This window comes from Crotalus tigris, unplaced genomic scaffold (genome assembly GCF_016545835.1).
Source record: "Crotalus tigris isolate CLP2741 ecotype Arizona unplaced genomic scaffold, ASM1654583v1 scf7180000024119.3904262, whole genome shotgun sequence".
Classification (NCBI taxonomy): Eukaryota; Metazoa; Chordata; class Lepidosauria; order Squamata; family Viperidae; genus Crotalus; species Crotalus tigris.
The window spans coordinates 3,358,316-3,378,746 of NW_024100396.1; the positions used below are offsets into that span (position 1 = coordinate 3,358,316).

The 20,431-nt window shown below is 35.3% G+C and overlaps 1 protein-coding gene across 9 annotated transcripts in view; it reads left to right on the forward strand.

Moving 5' to 3' along the window:
• Nucleotides 1-20,431, forward strand: part of KIF13A (kinesin family member 13A) — a 78,898-nt gene that overhangs the window by 49,576 nt on the left and 8,891 nt on the right. For 5 of the 9 annotated variants that reach the window (XR_005554163.1, XR_005554164.1, XM_039322613.1 and 2 more), the window contains 13 exons: nucleotides 1,963-2,001; nucleotides 3,723-3,822; nucleotides 6,715-6,841; nucleotides 8,894-8,949; nucleotides 9,675-9,799; nucleotides 10,889-11,065; nucleotides 12,394-12,486; nucleotides 12,632-12,784; nucleotides 13,396-13,473; nucleotides 14,411-14,455; nucleotides 15,958-16,069; nucleotides 17,663-17,799; nucleotides 18,258-18,362. Coding sequence is in view for 7 of the 9 variants with exons in the window: in XM_039322613.1 (XP_039178547.1) it covers nucleotides 1,963-2,001; nucleotides 3,723-3,822; nucleotides 6,715-6,841; nucleotides 8,894-8,949; nucleotides 9,675-9,799; nucleotides 10,889-11,065; nucleotides 12,394-12,486; nucleotides 12,632-12,784; nucleotides 13,396-13,473; nucleotides 14,411-14,455; nucleotides 15,958-16,069; nucleotides 17,663-17,799; nucleotides 18,258-18,362 (1,347 nt within the window). In the remaining 2 variants the exon portion in view is untranslated. The remainder of the gene's footprint in view (nucleotides 1-1,962; nucleotides 2,002-3,722; nucleotides 3,823-6,714; nucleotides 6,842-8,893; nucleotides 8,950-9,674; nucleotides 9,800-10,888; nucleotides 11,066-12,393; nucleotides 12,487-12,631; nucleotides 12,785-13,395; nucleotides 13,474-14,410; nucleotides 14,456-15,957; nucleotides 16,070-17,662; nucleotides 17,800-18,257; nucleotides 18,363-20,431) is intronic. The other 4 variants (XM_039322616.1, XM_039322617.1, XM_039322615.1 and 1 more) reach the window with 3 other exon arrangements.

The following is a 20,431-nucleotide window of genomic DNA, read 5'->3' on the forward strand; positions in this document are numbered from 1 at the left end:
TCACTGCAGTTATTAAATTAATAACATGGTGGTTAAGAAAATCTGCTTGCCCTACTGACTTTGCTTGTCAGAAAGTTGCAAAAGGTCATCACATGATCCTTGGACACTGAAGCTGTCATAAATATGAGTCAGTTGCCAAGCATTTGAATTTTGATCATATGATCATCGGGATGCTGCAATGGTTGTAAGTGTGAAAAATGATCATAAGTCACTTTTTTCATTGATACAACTTTGAACAGTCACTAAATGAACTGTTGTAAGTCAAAGATTACCAGTATTGGGAGATACGGAATGATAAATAGACATGTCCTGAGTAGTATGGAAGGAATATATGTGCCAGCAAAAGTAAAGTTACGAGTTTTTAATATTCTTATTCTCTTCCTCCCTCCCTTTCTCTCTGTCATGTATCTCAAATGTCAGTGGTGTGGATGATTTCTGTTTCCCATTTAAATAACTTGGTGATTTGTAGCTATTTTGAGCTAAAACTTTCAGGCCATAGGACAGACTGGTTGGGACTTTTGAAAATTTATCTCCAAGCTCTTAGAAAAGAACCAGGTTACCTATTCTGAAATAAACTATAATTTATTATTTCTTTTTTCAAAAAATCACATTAACACTATGGGTACATGTATCTCCCCTTACTGAATACCATAGGCATATATATTTGCTTCTTTCTCAGATATAAGTGGAAAAAACTTAAACATTTTCATTTTTACTTAATGATGAACTATAGCTCTCTATTATGTGCAAATGCTGAAGTATGGTAGGTGCTACACTAAAAAGATAAAACTATCATTTGGTATTGGTCTGTTTCATAAGAACAATCAAAGTGGAATCATTTTCTCTTCACCTTTTATGTTTAGAAAAAGATAACACAAGCCCAAAGATCAGTATAGATTGTTTACTATTTGAACTTTGGGCTAGCCACTGATAGTTGCTTACGTGACATTCTACATACAGAAATTTGTAATGTATTTCCAGGGAAAGAAAATGGTACTGTAACTGGCAGCCATTTATCTTCCATTATTCTCCCCTTAATATGTAATTGGTATAATAGGTGTAACAGGTTTTTAACCCTAATAAATGGGAGTAATTGATTCTATATTTGAGTTAAGAGAGAGCACTATCTGAAAAATGCAAATTAAGTTTTGGATAGCATGAATAAAAGTCTTAACTAATCCTACAGAGCAGTTATCAGGATAAAAAGGATGAAGGCACATTTGTGCCACCGAACGCTCCTTAGAAGAAAAATCAACGATACATGAAACAAATAAATCATTCTACTTTTCCAATAATTAAATATAGCTTACAATCTTTTAACCCATCTTTCTTTGATGAGTTTCTCAGAGCAGTAATACTACTTCCCTTTAATTGCACATGCTATCCCATAGTACGCCAAACTGAGCACAGTCTTTGGGTAATCAAAGAACAGATGTGCTCTTCTCCCTTCAAACATGACTTCAAAATTGTTGAACTGCGATTTTCAGTTTATGTAATCCAAGAAACTCTCCTTTGTAGTGTTTATTTCCCTTGAGAAAGTGTAACTGACAAATTGCATCACAGCAGCATAGAAAAGGAAATCCCAGCCTTTTGGGAATTCCCGACTCTCTTACATACACAATAAAGTTATGGAACCTCAGGCTTCTTTAAAAGATGTGGACTTCAATTCCCAGAACTCCCCAGCCAGCATAGCTGATTGGCTGGGAAATTCTGAGAGTTGAAGTCCATACATCTGAAAGTTGGCAAGATCGGGAGTCCCTGGTAAAGAAGCCTGAGCTCCCATAACCTTATTGTGTATGTAAGAGAGACATTTGATTGCTTCCTTGAGCATTGTTAGTCGACTACTGAGGCTAATTTGATGGGGGTTTTCAAAATCTGTATTGCATGTATCTTGCATTTGTTGAGGTGTGTTACCAATAATGCATGTTCTAAGTGTTTATAAAGCTTATTTTTTTCCATCAGAAAGGAGATGATGATGATGGTGATATGGATAGTTATCAGGTATTGCTGCTGTTGCTATTAAATCACACGGCATGGGGCACAGCTAATGCTAATTGTTACCAAAGCATTTGTAGAATATTAGCACAAACAGTGCTCGCTTTTGAAGTACTCTGGCTTTAAAGATCTTTTCAATTATTTAGATTAAATTTGACCGTAAATTATATTGTTGCGCTTGACATCTATAACTATCAATATGCCATACGCAGTATTTGTTGATTGAAAATGCATTTAGTTAATTGTTGTGTTAAAAATTCTCTTAATGACTTGCAAAATCATTAGAACAATAAAACAGCATATAAAATAAATGCAGTAGATCAAAGGATAATAGGTGCTTCTTTTAAGAGATAAAAAACATGAATGTTATAAGTAAAATGCTTGCCTTAGAAATTTTTGTACATATATAACCTAACCAACACAACTGAACAATATTCTCAACAATCTCTAATACAACTCAGATTAAGTGAATTACTTAACAGAATAATTCTTGCACAAAGTTGAAATCTTTTTTAATGTATGAATGTCTGCATTTTTAATTTCATACAAAATCCTATTAGATTTTTAAATTCAGTAATCATCCAGAATTTAAGTTTTATTCTGATTTAATGTTGTGCAAATTCAATTTTTAGTCATATGTTAACTTTTTAAAATATCAATGAATGCTTCTTTCCTAATAATAGCTTGTAACAGATTTCAGAATTAAATAATACATTGTAATTCAAAACTAATAGAGGTTTTTAATTTTTTAACTTTTAAGAAGCAGCAAAATTAGCACAGGTATTAGTTTCAACATATTCTAAAATAGTTTAATAGAGATTGTACAGTGACTTATTACGGACACTTAGCTTGAACTACTTGTAAACCTTTATGCTGAGACTCAGATTTGACTCTATCATGTACAAAGAGGACCATACGGATCTAATTTAAGGGTTTATAAGTAATAAGAACTGAACCCCATTCCCTTTCTCCAGCGCAAATATTGATAATTTTCTGCAGACCTTTCCCAAGTCAATCCTCTGTGATTAGATGCATTCCTGATTCTAAAATAGATTGAAGGGAAGGTGGCTTCAGGTTCAGATTATGGGAAGGTAAATTAAATTAGGCAAAAATTATATACCCCTCTTACTCCTGTTTGAATTCCATAGATCCAAGTTTAAATACACAACCAAGCTGCTCTCACAAGTAGTATGAGCCCAAATTAGCTACTAATGTGCTTCAAGCTGCTTATAGTGCTTCTTGGTAATGTATGCTAAGGAACAGATGAAATATTCCTGTAATGTCAAAAAGCATGACTGCATGGTTTTTGATTTTGCATGGGGATGGTTTAGTTGCATTGGTAAGAGCGAATTATGAAAGAATTGATACAGTTTTAAGGGTTGTTATATTGATTTAATCAGCACTTCCTTGTGCTACTAAATAATTTGTTGACTGCTGCATTACTTTCCTGCTTAGGTTTAAATCACAGATTTACAAAAATGAATTTGAAATAGAGAAATATTTCTATGAATCAGTTGCATTTTCTAGCTTTTCTTTCTCTCTGCTGTTTGTAATTTGGGTGAGCTTGCCTTTTGGGGCAATTTATTGTGACACTGTTGTAACTGAAGTATTTATTCTTCCCTGTATCAATGATCAAAATGATTAAGTAATCTTCTCCAATCAAATCTGAAGCTGTAGAAAATTAAATATGTATATTATCATTTCAGCTATGTGCTTTTTTCCACTAGGAGGAAGATTTGAATTGCGTGAGGGAGAAGTGGTCAGAAGCGCTAATAAAACGCAAGGAGTACTTAGATGAGCAAATAAAAAAAATCAATAATAAACAAGGTTTGTGAGCCTTGTGACTTAGCTTCTTTTATAACCCCCTTTTGTATTGTTTGCAGATAGTGTATAGTGCTGTCATGGTCTCCTACAAATATTTATTTTAATATTTGAAAATTATATAGTTCAAAGAAAACTTTTAATATGGCAACCATGATGCTGTTTAGTTTATTATAAAATGAAACTGGATAGCTACTTCAGTAATAGTAATAGTAGTAAAGTTGGAAGGGACCTTGGAGGTCATTTAGTCCAACCCCCTGCTCAGGCAGGAAACCCTACACCATTTCGGACAAATGGTTGTCCAGTCTCTTCTTAAAAACTTCCAGTGTTGGAGCATTTACTGCTTCTGGAGGCAGGCTGTTCCACTGATTAATTGTGCTCACTGTCAGGAAGTTTCTCCTTGGTTCTAGCTTGCTTCTCTCCTTGATTAGTTTCCACCCGTTACTTCTTGTCCTGTCTTCAGGTGCTTTGGAAAATAGCTTAATTCCCTCTTCTTTATGGTAGCCCCTGAGATATTGGAATACTGCTATCATGTCCCCCCTTGCCCTTCTCTTCGTTAAACTAGACATACCCAATTCTAGCAACTGTTCCTTATATGTTTTAACCTCCAGTCCCCTAATCAACTTTGTTGCTCTTCTCTGTACTCTTTCTAGAGTCTCAACATCTTTTTTACATCGTGGTGACCAAAACTGGATGCAGTATTCCAAGTGTGGCCTTACCAAGGCATTGAAGAGTGGTATTAATACTTCACGTGATCTTGATTCTATCCCTCTGTTAATGCAGCCTAGCACTGTGTTGGCCTTTTTGGCAGCTGGAGCACACTGCTGGCTCATATTTAGGTGATTGTATACTAGGACTCCGAGGTCCCTCTCACAGTTACTACTATTGAGCATGGTGCCACCTATGCTGTACTTGTGCATTTGGTTTTTCTTTCCTAAATGTAGAACCCTGCTTTTTTCACCATTGAATTTCATTTTGTTAGTTAGTGCCCAGTGTTCAAGTCTGTCCAGATCCTTCTGTATCTTAAGCCTGTCTTCTGGAGTGTTGGCTATTCCTGCCAGCTTGGTGTCGTCTGCAAATTTGATGAGTTCCCCATCTATCCCTTCATCCAAATCGTTGATGAAGATGTTGAAGAGTACTGGGCCCAGAACAGAGCCCTGGGGCACCCCACTACACACTTCCCTCCATATAGATGCAGTTCCATTGAGGACCACTCGCTGAGTACGGCCGGTCAGCCAGCTACGGATCCATCTGGTGGTGGTTCTGTCTACCCCACATTTTTCTATCTTGTCAAGTAGTAGGTTGTGATCTACTTTATCAAATGCCTTACTGAAGTCCAAGTAAATTATGTCCACAGCATTCCTCTGATCCACTAATTTTGTCACTTGGTCAAAGAATGCAATAAGATTTGTCTGGCATGATCTATTTTTGACAAACCCATGTTGGCTTTTAGTAATGACTTTGTTTGCCTCTAGGTGTTCGTTGATTCGTTGTTTGATTATCTTTTCCAGGATCTTCCCAGGTATTGAGGTCAGGCTGATAGGTCTGTAATTTCCTGGATACATTTTTTTTTCCTTTTTTGAGGATGGGAACTATATCAGCTCTTTTCCAGTTCTCTTGTAGTTCCCCTGTGCTCCAGGATCTTTGAAAAATATAGTTCAGTGGTTCTGATATCACATCTGCCAGTTCCTTGAGAACTCTGGGGTGTAATCCATCTGGTCCTGGTGATTTGAACTCATCTAGGCTGGAGAGGTGCTCACTTACCATTTTCTTGCCTATCTTAACTTGTGTTTCTATTTTGTTTTTTATGGCACTATTTTTGATAGGTTGGTCTGTTTTTTCCCTTTGTGTAAAGACAGATGCAAAAAATGAGTTAAATAGTTCTTCTTTCTCCCTGTTGCTTGTCACCTTCTTGCCACTTCCACCCACTAATGGACCAATCATTTCCTTCACTTTTTTCTTGTTTTTTACATGTTGAAAGAAGCTTTTTTGTTATTTTTGACTTTGGTCGCAAGCCTTAGTTCATTTTGAGCCTTGGCTTTCTTCACTTCATCTTTGCAGGCTCGGGCTATTTGCTGATATTCTGACTTAGTTATGTTCCCCTCTTTCCACTTTCTATACTTGTCCTTTTTATCTTTCAATTTGTCAGAGAGTTCTTTATGAAGCCATGCTGGTTTCTTTTGAGAGCTGTTGTTTTTCCTCTTTGTTGGTATTGTGCTAGACTGTGCTTTTATTATCTTATTTTTCAAAATTTCCCAAGCTTCTTGAGTTGTTTTCCCCTGATGACAGACATTATCATCATCATCAACAACATCTTCATCATCACAGTTGGAAGGGACCTTGGAGGTCTTCTAGTCCAATCCCCTGTCTAAACATACCATTTCAGACAAATGGATGTCCATTCTCTTCTTAAAAGCCTCCATTGATGGAGCACCCACAACTTCTGAAGGCAAGCCATTTCACTGGTTGATTGTTCTCATTGTCAGGAAATTTCTCCTTAATTCTAGGTTGCTTCTCTCCTTGGTTAGTTTTTATCCATTGTTTCTTGATTTGCCTTCTGATGCTTTGGAAAATAAGTTGACACCCTCTTCTTTGCGACAGTCCCTAAAATATTGGGACATGGTATCATGTCACCCCTAGACCTTCTTTTCACTAGAGCAGACATACCAAATTCCTGCAACCCTTCTTCATTGTTTTATCCTCCAGCTCCCTAATCATCTTAGTTGCCTTTCTTTGTACCCTCTCATGAGCCGTATTAGAGCTGATTTTTGTCCGTTGTTAATTTAAAAATAATTCGCCATGCTTCCTCACAATATTGAACAAAATATATTGTATCTTAAGAATTTTGCCTCTGATGTGCTGTCTCTTGCCTTCTCCATATATTACTTTGCCTTATAGAGAAAACAGATGATGACATAGAAAGAGAAGCCAGGCTTGTAGAACAATGGGTGGGACTCACAGAAGAGAGAAATGCTGTGCTGGTCCCAGCACCAAACAGTGGTATTCCAGGTGCTCCTGCAAACTGGTAGGTGGAGAGAATCACTGCATCGCATTGCACATTCAGTGTAAAATAAATTCATATGAGTATCGAAATGCGGGGATAGGAGGTTGTTGTGTTACAATACGTGTGGGATTAATGTTAAATTTCATATCACATCAAGCTGATGCTCTGAGAAAAGTTCGCAACATAAAGTAATACAAACACAAAGAGAAGGAACCCAATTACAGTAGGGTAATATATCATCGTATAATAAAGAATAATTCACTTAATCTCTTTTTCTCCCCTCTGTTTTCTAGTGGTGCAGTTAGGCATGGTAAAGTTTTTTTAATACTTATATTTGGAATAATTTTTCCAAGTCTGATTGCAATAGAAATTTGGGAGAAATAAAATTTATATTTAAATTAATTAATTTAATATATTTAATTCATTCCTCCTTCACCAGTTTAGTAGAGTAGTTATAAATTTAGATTTATTATACACTGACATTCAGGCCAGTGTGGTGTAAGGTGTTGGACTAGGAGTTGGGAATTTCAGTCCTGAATGGCTTTGGTTAATTGCACCCTCTCAGTCCAACCTATTATACAGCCTTGTTGTTACGTGATACAATAGAAAGAGGGGGTGTCTTTTGGGTGAGACTTTAATTTGTTTCCAAACTGTAATAGACTCATCCAGATTATTTGATTTCTGCTCTGTCTTTCATCGAGGAATTCAAGATGATAGCAGTTTCTGCATAGAGCATTGATGAATGCAAAAATATATTCTTTGTTAACTGTTAAAGAAAGTCTTACTGCATTGTCTAAATAGTCTTATATGGATCTAAAGATCATGATTTCCAAAGCTATTAGAATTTAAGGCTGTTGTGATGAATTTAGAGGAAGAAGTGGGGGGGGGGGAAGAATTAGAAGTGGAATGTCAGGTTTGAGGCATTAATGGCTTATTACCTAAATCAATGGTGGGGGGCACCTGTGTAACTCCTGAGAATGTTGCTGAAATCTGATGAACTTGTCAAATCTCATCTGAAGTGCCACAATTATTGTGAAATCTTAGATTAGGCCACAAATTAGCCAGCACTAGTCACCAGAAATATTAAATCAATGCTGCATGCCCTGAATTGGTGGCCCAAGGTGTCTAATTGCCTTTCAGAGTGCTGGCTTTAATCCACAACTTTAAATAGTTTGGCATCAAGATATTGTCAGGATTTAACCTATTCAGTGCATTTATTCCAAGAAAAAGTTCTAGTGAGTACCTAAAGTTAGAGATATTTTACTGTTCTAAGGTCAGGAGAATCACCTCAGAAAGATACTGTGGTCAACAGTATCAAAAGCAGCCAAGAGATCAAGAAGCACCAGGATGGATACAGAATCACCATCTAGCCTCTGCCACAGATCATTAACAAGTGTGACTAAAACTGCCTCAGTACTATCTCCTGGCCTGAAACCTGTCTGAAACAGGTCTAGATAATCTGTTTCCTCCAGGGTTTTCCACAGCTGATGCTAGCTTTACCGGGTAGACCAGACAGGAAACACGAGCAAATAAGTGAATTCTGCTTTATCATAAAGCTATATTAACAGAACTTTGTATGTCTGAAATTATATTTGTCCCACCATCACATTTACAGCCCAAGAACCTAGGAAGGATCCCTTCTGTGCCTCTTGTTCGCTCCACTATGCTATGCCTGCTCTTATCTACTGGTTCCCTAGGCAGCATCTCTTCACCCATCTCCCAAGGTCATTCCCATATACCAGGGGTAGGCAACCTTGGCTCTTTTATGACTCGTGGACTTCAACTCCCAGAATTCCTGAGTCAGCCATGCTGGCTCAGGAATTCTGGGAGTTGAAGTCCACGAGTCATAAAAGAGCCAAGGTTGCCTACCCCTGCCATATACTATTACATCTGCAGACTGACAACCTTGTCCAAGTAGGGAAGATTGGAGACTGGATGATAGTTACCAAAAAGTATTGGGTCCAAGGATGCCCTCATTGCCACTTTCAAACCCAGGAGACCTTTATTTTGCCATTAAAATATCTCTCCAAATTATGATTCAATCTATTGATTGATATATTTCTTTGTTATTAGGGTCCCACCTCCTGGAATGGAAACACATGTCTCTGTACTTTTTCTTGATTTAAATGGTAAGTTCCAGTTTGGTATTCATGATATAGAGCTGTGGATATTCATGATACAGTTTAGTACTGCATGGAAAATAGTTTTCAGTTGCACCTTGGACCTCAAGTGACTTTTGGCAAATACATCATTGGATTGTTGAATGTGTTGAGGACAATCCAGTCTTGGGCAACAAAATTCCCTTAGTGATCTTAATAAAAATATAGGTCATCTAGATGTTGTTTCTGCTGAGGCAGTGCATAGTACCATACTACCATAATAAACTATGGTAAGTCTCATAAATGAAAAAAGGAGCTTATGGAACATAACAATTTAAAAAGCCAAAATCTATTCAAAAATTGTGTGTAGGTTTTCAGTTTGTTCATAATGGTGGGTGATAAATTAAGTAAGAAGCTGGCTGTTGTTGAAGGCATATATTTTGCTGTATTTAATTGCAACTTAGAGATGAAAATTGGAAGGATATTGTAGACATTTGAATAAAGTTTTATCAAGTATTGTGGTAAATTTTGATTGCACTTAAAATCACTTGAATAACCCCCTATCAGTAATTATCCTCATTTAAGAATCCAGTGATTGATATTGATTGCCAATAAAACAAAAATCTATTTCTCAGCAGTGTAATTTGTATTTAGGATTTATTTTTTGTTTGTTGTTACAGTTCTACTCACATGGTCCTGGGTAGAATTTAAAGCTAGTCCTGCCTTAATTGTAATTTCATTTCCTTTGTTGGTAGCTGATGACCTTAGTGCCAATGAACAGCTTATAGGTCCACATGCATCTGGAGTGAACTCAATACTACCAAAGGAGCATGGAAGCCAGTTTTTTTATTTGCCAATAATAAAGCAGAGTAAGGATGAGGTAAGTAGATTTATGGTTATTCTGGTTCTATTACTAGTGGTCTGTTATATGATTAATATTATTTCATTCAAATCTTTAATACTTATTTCTTGCATTTTCTTTGCTGAATAATTTGTGTTTTGTTTAGACTTATTCCTCAAGAATAAAATTTAACATATAGATGTTTATAGAGTAGCCTCTAGGTTTTTTAACTCCTATTATTGTAGCCCTTTTGTTGAATGAATAAATAAATATTAAATTAGTAGTTGTTATAATTCCCCAACTAATTTGCATCAAAATACCAATGAACTCACTTTCAGTTCTTGAGCATCTTATTGACTGCTATGAAAAATAAGATGTAGTAGACTAAACTTCATTAATATTCTGTTAGCTAGATATGTTCGAACTATAACTCTTCAAATTTATAGATATTATGGCCAATAGTTGGGAATTCTGGGAGTGGTAGTTCTAATAAGAGGACACCAAATTCAGGAGAGCTGCATTAGTTAGAGCTTCACTGTAATCCAAATGGATTTGTATTACCTTAAATTAAATAAGAAATGCGATAGCATATTTTTCTTGTATACTTACATACCTATTTTACATATGTAAAAATACAAAAAAGAGATTTTTCCTTATGGTAGAATAGGATATCCTAAAACTAAGTTGCTCCTCCCAGACTTTTCAATGAAGAAATGGTAAACATGAAAGCATTTAGGTCAACAAAACAAGAGAATATTTGTAGTTTAGGGTTGAACTGCGGGTCCTTGGGGCTCTCTTATCCAACAGCTTTGTTGTTAGACTAGATATCAGTTTTAGAAGGGAGTAGGATTAGCTCTCATTTTATATACAAGTAGTTTGCCTGTGTTGATAGAAGTGGTCTTAGAATGGCAATTGTTAGAAGCATAATTATGAATTCTAGCACCAGCCACCTCTCAACTTTAAGAGGTAATGGGGGGGTATTGCTTTAGACTTCTGTTACGTGTCTCAATGTACACTTCATTATCTAGGATAAATAATTTTCTTCAAGAAAATATATCTTTACACTTTGGATCCTCATCGAGGTGAGGTGAGTTTTCTATTTCACCTTCAACCAAACTATCCATTTAGATTTCAGCCACTGCAGCCTGGGACTCTTCTGTACATGATTCAGTCCACCTAAATAGGGTAACACCTCAAAATGAGAGAATATATTTGATTCTCAAGATTACAGTCCAACTCAGCCATCCTGCTGCAATGGAACTGGTATTACGTAAACGGATTGCTGCTAATATTTATAATAAGCAGGTACGTGGTGTCTTATATTCCCTAGATCTTTCCATACATTCTGTTTTGCTCATATTTTTTTTTCCATTTTATTACTTTAGCAGTTGAAAGAAAAATGAGATATAGTAAAGTTAGAAGATGGGAAGCAGATCTGTTCAGTATTCTTCCATTTCCATCTGTAATTTAATTCAAAAGTAAATTGTTGTTGTTGTTGTTGTTAATTGCGAAGTCGTGTCCGACCCATCGCGACCCCATGGACAACATTCCTCCAGGTCTTCCTGTCCTCTACCATCTTCTGGAGTCCATTTAAATTCACACCTACTGCTTCAGTGACTCCATCCAGCCATCTCATTCTCTGTCGTCCCCTTCTTCTATTGCCCTCAATCTTTCCCAGTCAAAAGTAAATATCACCGAGCAAACCTCAGTATTATATTTCACTGCTTTAGTAATTTTATAATTGAACAAAGAATAGGTAGTCCTCAATTTACCACCTCAATTGAGCCCCAAACATCTGTTGCTAAGCTAGACACTTGTTAAATGAGTTTGGGCCCATTTTACAACTTTTATTGCCACAGTTTTTAAGGGAGTCACTGCAGATGTTAAGTTAGCAACATGTTGTTAAGTGAATCTGGTTTCTGCATTGACTTTCCTTGTCAGAAGGTCACAAAATGTCATCATAAGATCCTGGGACATTGCAACCATCATAAACCACTTGCCAAGTGTCCAGATTTTGAACACGTGACCTTGAGGAAGCTGCAACAGTTGTAAGTCTGAAAAGCGTTCATGTCACTTTTTTTCAGTGCCGTTGTAACTTCAAACGGTCACTAAACATATGGCTGTAAGTCAAGGACTACCTTTATACAGTAGGTAGTCTCTATGAGAGTATTTTTGCACACAAGATTTGCTTTTCATTTGCATTAGTAATTTGAACAGTTCCTATATCTAGGATGCAATAATTTTAGAACTTGCAGCTATGTCAGAGAGATAAAAGGCCAAATACATCTGATACTGGAAACACACAAAATGATGATGGCCATTTCCCATCATGCATTTTTGACATTATAGTTAAATCTCGTCCATCCTTGAAAAGTTCAAAAGGGCTTTAGTATCACGCTTAACCGTTTTATGTTCTACCACTTACTAGATACATTCCCATTTAGTTTTGCAGTTTGAAAGAATTTCACGTGGACTTAAATGATAGATGTGTATTGAACCATATGAAAAAAAACCCATACTTTTTCTAAAAGTTCATATATGTGCTGTGCCTGAAGTAGTATATATATATTCAATATATATTTGATACACTAGTTTAAAGAATTGGCTCACTTATTGTTTACTTTTTTTCCTAGAGTTTTACACAAAGTCTCAAACGAAGAATATCTCTAAAAAATATATGGTATGCTTGTGGTGTGACCTATGAAATAGTATCCAACATACCAAAGGTAAATACAACTGTGCTCCTATCAAGAAAGCAGAATACCGTTTGTTTTTCATATTAAGTCATTCTGACATGAATCTTGTCGCAGACAGAATTGCATTAAATCTAAAATTGCAATCCTGCATTAAATCTAAAATTTAATTTTTTAGGCCACAGAAGAAATTGAGGATCGAGAGACTCTAGCTCTGATGGCAGCCAGAAATGAAAATGAGGGTACCTCTGATGGTGAAACATACATTGAAAAATATATACGTGGGGTATTACAAGTGGAGAATATTTTGAGTCTTGAACGTCTGAGACAGGTGAATAGGAAAAAAGCTTTAGGCTTATTGCATTTAGTTTTTAGGTATGAGGCGTATTTGAATCTGAATCAGGAAAGGTCAAGGGTTTAAGGTAAAGAAGCACTTGTATTTGAGACAGGCCAGGGCATGCTTTGGTGCCTCCTTACTTAAGAATGCCTTTTCATGGGAGTGAATGGCTACCATGTGAACCAGGATAGGATATGGTTTTCTTGAAAGAGGTGTCGACAGGTGTGGCATGCCTACCCATGAGCCCTCCAAAGCATTGCTCCTGCATCTGATCTGAAGCACTTCACATCCCAAATGTTTCCTTAATGTTGTCGTTATTCTGGAATTCGGTGGATGGGAATTACTTTTGAAATACATTTATAAAGTTATGACTGATCCTTGAGATAATAAAGATGGTTATCATTGAATTAAGCAAAGAAAGAGCATGCGTATAAATAAATGTAGCTCTTATTTATTCTGAAATGTGATTTAAGTTGCAATATTTATATATACTGAGAATGGAGACTTGTTTCTAAATAGATACATAAACATACAATATTGCTTGTTAATTGCCTAGCTCTATTAAAGGAAGTAGAGTTCATCATGTTCCTTTTATTTTAACACAGGCAGTCACAGTTAAAGAAACTCTTTCGGCTAAGACTCGACACCTACAAAGGAGTATTAGCACACCAAATGTTCATAATGTAAGATAATCTTCTAAAATGTTGCATTCCTGTATTACTGTAAATGCTAATGTTGTAGTCAAATGTGTATAAATCCACATTGTGTAATAAATGGGCATTTCCGGAAATGTAAAATTAGTAGATTTCCGCTAGTTGTTTGGGGCAATCTACAATTTTATTTGGGGCATTTTTATTTATTTACTCAGTTTTTAAGTCTGCCCAATCACAAAGCAACTCAAGGTGGCCTACAGAGGTTAAAAGTACATTCTAATAACAAGAATAAGAAAGATAAAGCATCTATGCACAAGAAAGACAGAAACTTCAGTTATATCTCATCCAGCTGGTCCACCAACTGCCCCCATCCGGTATCTGCCAGCTTTTTTTGAAGCCTTTCTGAATTACAACAGAGTTGGGATACAGATCATAGGGAAAGTGCTGATTCAGAGGGCAAGCGTACCTCCTGGGCCCATAACATGTTGTTTAGTTGAAGGCACTTGTATATATTAACTTTGCTTGTTCTTATAGGATGGGCATTGGGTAGAAAGGTGGTCCTGCTAATATCCAGATTAAGTTATGGAATGGAAAAATGGTTTAAGATAAGTAGTAGGAAATTTCCCTCCCCCTACCTCTAAAATAAATTGCTTTCTAAGCCACCTACAATCTTTCTTTCAGTGGTTGTCCATGTCAGTTGAGTAAATGTTTTAAAAAGACATTTGGAAATCTCAGTTATATTTTTAATAAATTCAAGAACTATTTGGTAGACACACCAAAAAGTGCATTTAGAAAAATCAATCATAAATATATGATAAATTGTAGATTAAGATTTGTTTGCTATGGATGTTGGTATCATGTACAAATGTGTCAAAACTTAGTGGTAGATAGCCCTGGAACGTACTGTAACTTCTTAGCAAGTTGATAGCATTCATTAGATTAAAATTTGTTATGATTGTTATTTTAGGTATCTTCTAGTCGATTAGATCTTTCTGGCTGTGATGAAGATAAGGTACTTGAATTATTGGCAATATATTTAGTACTTTAAAGTATTTTGAAAATATGAATACAAATCCTTTTTTTCTTCATTTTTAATATAGGATTATATAGATATCATTTAAAATCATGTATATAAACATTTAGAAAAATTATTGTAGATTATTTAGAGTAAGTATTTGGTATCAGTGAGTAGAAAAGAAATCTGAATATTTGTTAAGTTCAACAAAATTTGTTTTCTCTTGACTGATGGGAAAAATTATAAAGATAACTACATTGTAAATTGTACCAAGTACAAAGGTACCTATAATTTTTTTCATTTCATACTTATACACCAATAGTTATAGGATATTTTTGGACAATTTTTGAAAAATATGCCACTGTAAAGCTTTAAATAGTTGTAATCATGTTTATTCAGTCAGTGCTGAAGAATGAGTCTTTTAGCTTGCAATAGGAACATAGTTGAAAGGAATATAAATGCTTGAAAATGTTAATTATTTCACAAATGTTAAAATATATAATGATTCTTTCCTAGAGGAGAACAATCACAGATAGTCCTTGTTTAATCACCATTTGTTCAATGACCCTTCGAAATTATGATGGCACTAAACAAATGGTAGTTATGGCTGGTCCTTGAAGTTACGATTGTTGCAACAATCCTGTGGTCATGTGATCAAAATTGGGGTACTTAGCAACCTGCCCACATTTATAACTACAGTGTACACTTTAATTCGCCCTACGCCATCTCTTTCAGCCTTGTGAAGGGTCAGTACTTGCCTTGGCTGGACACACGTTTTCAGTAGTGGAATTTTTGTTGCATAAGTTATAATCTAAACTACGTTGAAGTGTTTGACCCTGATATTAATACTTTTCATGACTAGGTGAAATAGGAAGCATTAATTTTTATTCCATTCAGTCATTGAAATTTGCATATAAAATTGATTAATTGCTAACAGCATTTTATAGAAATAATTATAGATTTGTTTGTATCATAAGATTTAATAATCACTTGTAATAGACCAGGGGTTTCCAAGGCTAAAAATGTTACAAATCCAAACTGGGATTAACAGTAAGTTTAATAATTGTAAATACTACCACTGAGTCATGCTAGGTAGGCAGGTTTTGTCATTTGGATGGGATAATGATAAATATTAATCACTATTAACTCAGTGGTCCCTAACCTTTTTGGCATCCGGGACTGGTTTTGTGGAAGACAATTTTTCCAGGGGGCGGGGGAGGAGGAGCACACAACCTAGATCCCTCACATATACAGTTTACAGTAGGTTTTGCGGCCTGGTTTCTAACAGGCCATGGACTGGTACTCATCCATGGCCTGGGGGTTGGGGACCCTGTATTAACTGATCCAAAGCCATACAATCATAAAATATGCCTTAATGCCTCAAACCACCAGTGATGTAGAAAATACATAGGAAAGAGGAATTTCTGTTGAAAGCAACTGAAAATGTTGCTATTTTAGGTGAAAACTAATGTAGTTTTTTTCTTTGTTTACATCACAAGGGTTGGCTGGAAGGTCAGCTAGATGTCATAGACTGTTCTTCTAGTTATCAAGATATATCATGTTATGGTACTTTACCAAGAGATTCACCTCATAAAAATAAAGATAACAGTGGTAAGGTTTTCTTTTGTTTCATTTACTGGGCTGTTGATGAAATTATAAATTAATGAAAGAAAAATTAATAGTGTGAAATATAAACCCTGTTGCAGTTGTTTCATGTGCAACTTATAAAGGCCAGGTAAGTTTTATACTGTTGTAATCTAAGCAATCAATATCTTTTGCACAGCCACAGATTTAGGACACTCTGAATTCCCAGATTAATCTTTCTAGGATTTTCTTAATAACCTTAATAGAGAACCCTTTTCAAGAAATAATGTTGCTAAACATAGAAAGTCATTTTTTGTCCATTGTTTTTTTTTAACAAAGCCATATCATACAGGATTTTAGATTCAAAGTTGAAAAGGTCTTTTAAAACATGCAGATGTGTTCCCCTAGCACAAATCTGCAACTAACTGCCTTCCAGCACAATGACAGGAAAATATACATTTGAGGTAAGGAGTTGCAAATGAATATTGTATGGATACTCCAAAGTGCCTTTTTTCTTTGAATCCTAAGTGGTACATAGCCCTATTTCTTATCTTGATATATTGCTATTCCTTCAGATTTCTCAAGTTCTTTATTTGATTTTGCCATATCCCATCTCTGGTTTAGATCCAGTTTTCTACTACATTCTGATCTGAAATCTGTGGTTTTTATATGTACAGAAATGAATCAGTAGGACTCCAGTGGACTAATACTTAAACTATGCCTTTAACTGAGGGAAGTTTTACATTCATATGCTCATCCAGCCAAGAAACGCATCATCCAGGCATTATGTGTTAACAGTTTTATCTCATAAAGTTAATAAGATAATAAAAAGGCTTCATCACTGTTATCCTGGTCTTTTGCTAAAGCACCTGAAATGGTAAAAGACAATCTATTGGTGATCATTTAAATTAATAAATACAAAAAATCCTTTTAAATATTTCATTAACTTTATCAGTATTTTACTGTTTTATAGTAGGCAATGTATTTTTGTTCTTAATATTCACCAATAATGTTATTTTAATATAAGAATTTACTTATTTTACCATTAATTATATATTATTATATTTGTTGCTTTTCCAATGTGTATGAATGCACCCCATTGGTTAGCACATTTTATATAAAGCAATCTCCATATTCATTGGAGTTTGAGAACCTCAAACTTTTTTCATTGTTTAGTAAATTATTATTCTATGTTCTGCCATTATTGCATATTGCATTTGGCATAATAACATTATTATAAAGAGAGTAATTTCTCTGAATTCTACAGCGAGAAATTCTGTAGAAGGGAAGCATAGGAAGAATGCATATTTATGCCGTATGAAAGTAAAGAGAGGTTTTTCTTTAAAATTGAATGATTGGATGAATAATAGGATTAGTGAATCTATTCAAGGAATCCTATGAAATGTAAATAATCCTACTTCATTCAATATCCTCTGTTAGTTTTCTGAATAAACAGTGCTGTGAGTTCAAGAACAAAACCATTAGAGACACTGTGATGAATAATAAACTCATGACTAAATACTTTGTGAAGCTTTATTTGCCTTTTACAGCATTTGCCTATTTATTTTTCAGTGGATGTTCAAATAATGAATGTTTGTGGTGTTTTTATTTTGCAATCAGAGAATCTACACACATCAAGTATCAGTACATTTAAAGCTTTCTCTCCACAACCACCCAAATTTTTCAAACCTTTAATGCCAGTGAAAGAAGAGAACAAAAAGGCCTCTCTTGAGACGCAACCTCTGCTTAGCAAAGAGGTAAGTAGTAGGAAGAAATTTCGACTTTAGCAACATTATATGGCAATATTAGACTTTATATGTGGATAGGAATTATTTTAACCTAGGAAGAAGCTAACAGCTTGTATCTATGATAGGAAGTATTTGCAATTGTGTCTTAAACTTGGTCCTGTTTATTAAATGGGATCCTATTTCAGTGTCACCTCCCTTTGGTAAACATTCTTGCATGTCTTATATTTTAGCTTAAACATGTTTGCATGTATAAATGTTTAACCTGAGCTGTCATATTTGTATCATTGTATTTGAAACAATGTTTTTAAAGTCAAAGCTCATTTTGCATGGATTTCTACAATTAATTTAACTGTCATGCCTGGATTATTTTAAGAAGAGAACAAGAACCTTTTGTGTTGTACTAATATGCATGGTTCATTGTCAGTATTTTCTTTTGTGTGATGTCTTGTGTATCTTAACCTTTGCAGAGCATGTCTTCATCTCAGGTATATAATGCTGATTGTGTTGTGCTGTCAGGAAATAATGGCAATAGCATGCCATTAGAACTCAATAGCATACAAGAGGCAAAGACTGTAAGTGTTGCATTCGTTTCTGACTTAAAGCCTGGTGGCCATTCTAAATAAGTATTTATGCTGCAGCTATAAAGAGAAAATGCATGTATACAATATTCTTTATTGCATGGTGGTGCTTATGAAAGTGACAAAATCCATACATTGATGTTTTAGGTTGATCATTTATTTATAATATTTCACTTTTTAAACAGGGATATTTCACTTTTTTGAAAGGGATATAAAAATGGTAGGATTTAAAGATTTTTTTTTCATTTCCCCCCCATTAGGACTGAAATCTGAAAAATTGGCACAGATTTCAACTTTTACCAGTGTTCTACAACTTTTCATTTTTAATTTTCAGAGTACTTAATTGAAAGTGATAACTTAACCTTAGACTGAGCACAGCTAGTATTAAAAGCATGTAACAAGCAGGTTTGCCACTCATTTGTGCATTTATGTATATGGGAATGCATTCATGCGTGCATGGACCAATAATAAAAAATAGAGGGCAAAATCCAGATTTCACACACATAACAGAGTGACAAAATAGATTTTCCTGCTCTGTTCTCCACAACAGGTCTTTTAATTCCTTGACAATATTATATAGAAAGTCAAGGGACTCTACTGAATAAAGGATGATGTGGGGCACGAGGCAGAGGGAGAAGTGAAAAGTCCTTCAAGAAGCAGGGTTCTTTCTTCCGCCTCTTTACCTTTGCTCTAGAGGACCAGGAACTTTTTGTATAGTATTTTGGAATTTGAGAGGGTTCCCATTCTGTTTTTTGGTGAAAACACAGAAAACTTGTGGCAAATCTGTTTTAAGGCTTATCAACTCTAAACTTCTTTCCAGAATGCTTAAAAGAACAACTAGAAAATGCTTACTCTTCCTTGTTTAGAAATCCTAGCCCTATGTTTTCAGTTGCATTCCATTATCTTAAACTATTACACCTACGATCCCCAATCTTTGCAGCTCCATGGACCGGCATGGGTGCGGGGGGGGGGGTGTTCGTGCACACTGCTTGCAAATATGGAGCTTTGTGCGCTTGCCTGCCACTTGCTCAGCCCAGTTCATGGACCGGGGTTTGAGGACTATAGTATACATATGATTATAGGTAGTCTTTGACTTACAACAATTCATTTAGTGACTGTTTGAAGTTACAATGGCGCTGAAAAAAGTGACTTATGACCATTTTTATACTTATGACTATTGCAGCATACCGTAGTCATGTGAACTACATTCAGATGCTTGACAAATGATTCGTATTTATGACGGTTGCAATATCCCCAGGTCATGTAATTCCCTTTTGCAACCTTCTGATAAGCAACATCAGTGGGGAAGCCAGATTCACTTAACAATCGTGTTACTAACTTAACAACTGCAGTGGTTCACTTAACAAATGTGGCAAGAAAAGTCATTAAATGGAGCAAAACTCATTTAACAAATTTCTCACTTAGCAATAGAAATTTTGGGCTCAATTGTGGTCATAAGCTGAGGACTACCTATACTATATTTCCCATTACATTTATAAGCCAGTTTCTAGCTGAAGTGATCTAGCCATGCTTACTTGGTGTCTTTATCTTTTTCTGCACAGTAATTCAGAATATAATGCTTAACGTGAAAGTAAAAGCTCAATATAAAATGCCCAATAGATGTTGCAGCAATACAATAAAAATATATTTTTACAAGTCAGGTTATCCATTTTGTTGTATAGTCCTGTTTTTGCAGTTTAAGATTGAGATGTATGAGGTTTCCTTTTAATGTTGTCTATTTTTAGTGTAAGCCATCCAGAATCCTTTGGGAGTTGAATGGCTTCTAAATTTCATAAATAAATACGTTGAATATTCTATGTGAAGATTTCAGTTCAGTGGTATGAATATTGATAAACCCTTTATTCTTAAACTAATATAAAAATCTGATGTGTGCACCAGCAAACTATTATGAGTACTATCCCTATGACATTCAAACAAAGGGAATAATGAATACATGTTAAAATCTAGATACATTATGTAAACATCCAGTGTAACTTAAATTCATCTGGAGCCACTGTTCTAAATTGCCATACTAGGTGAATAGTTAGCTGAGTATTATAGCC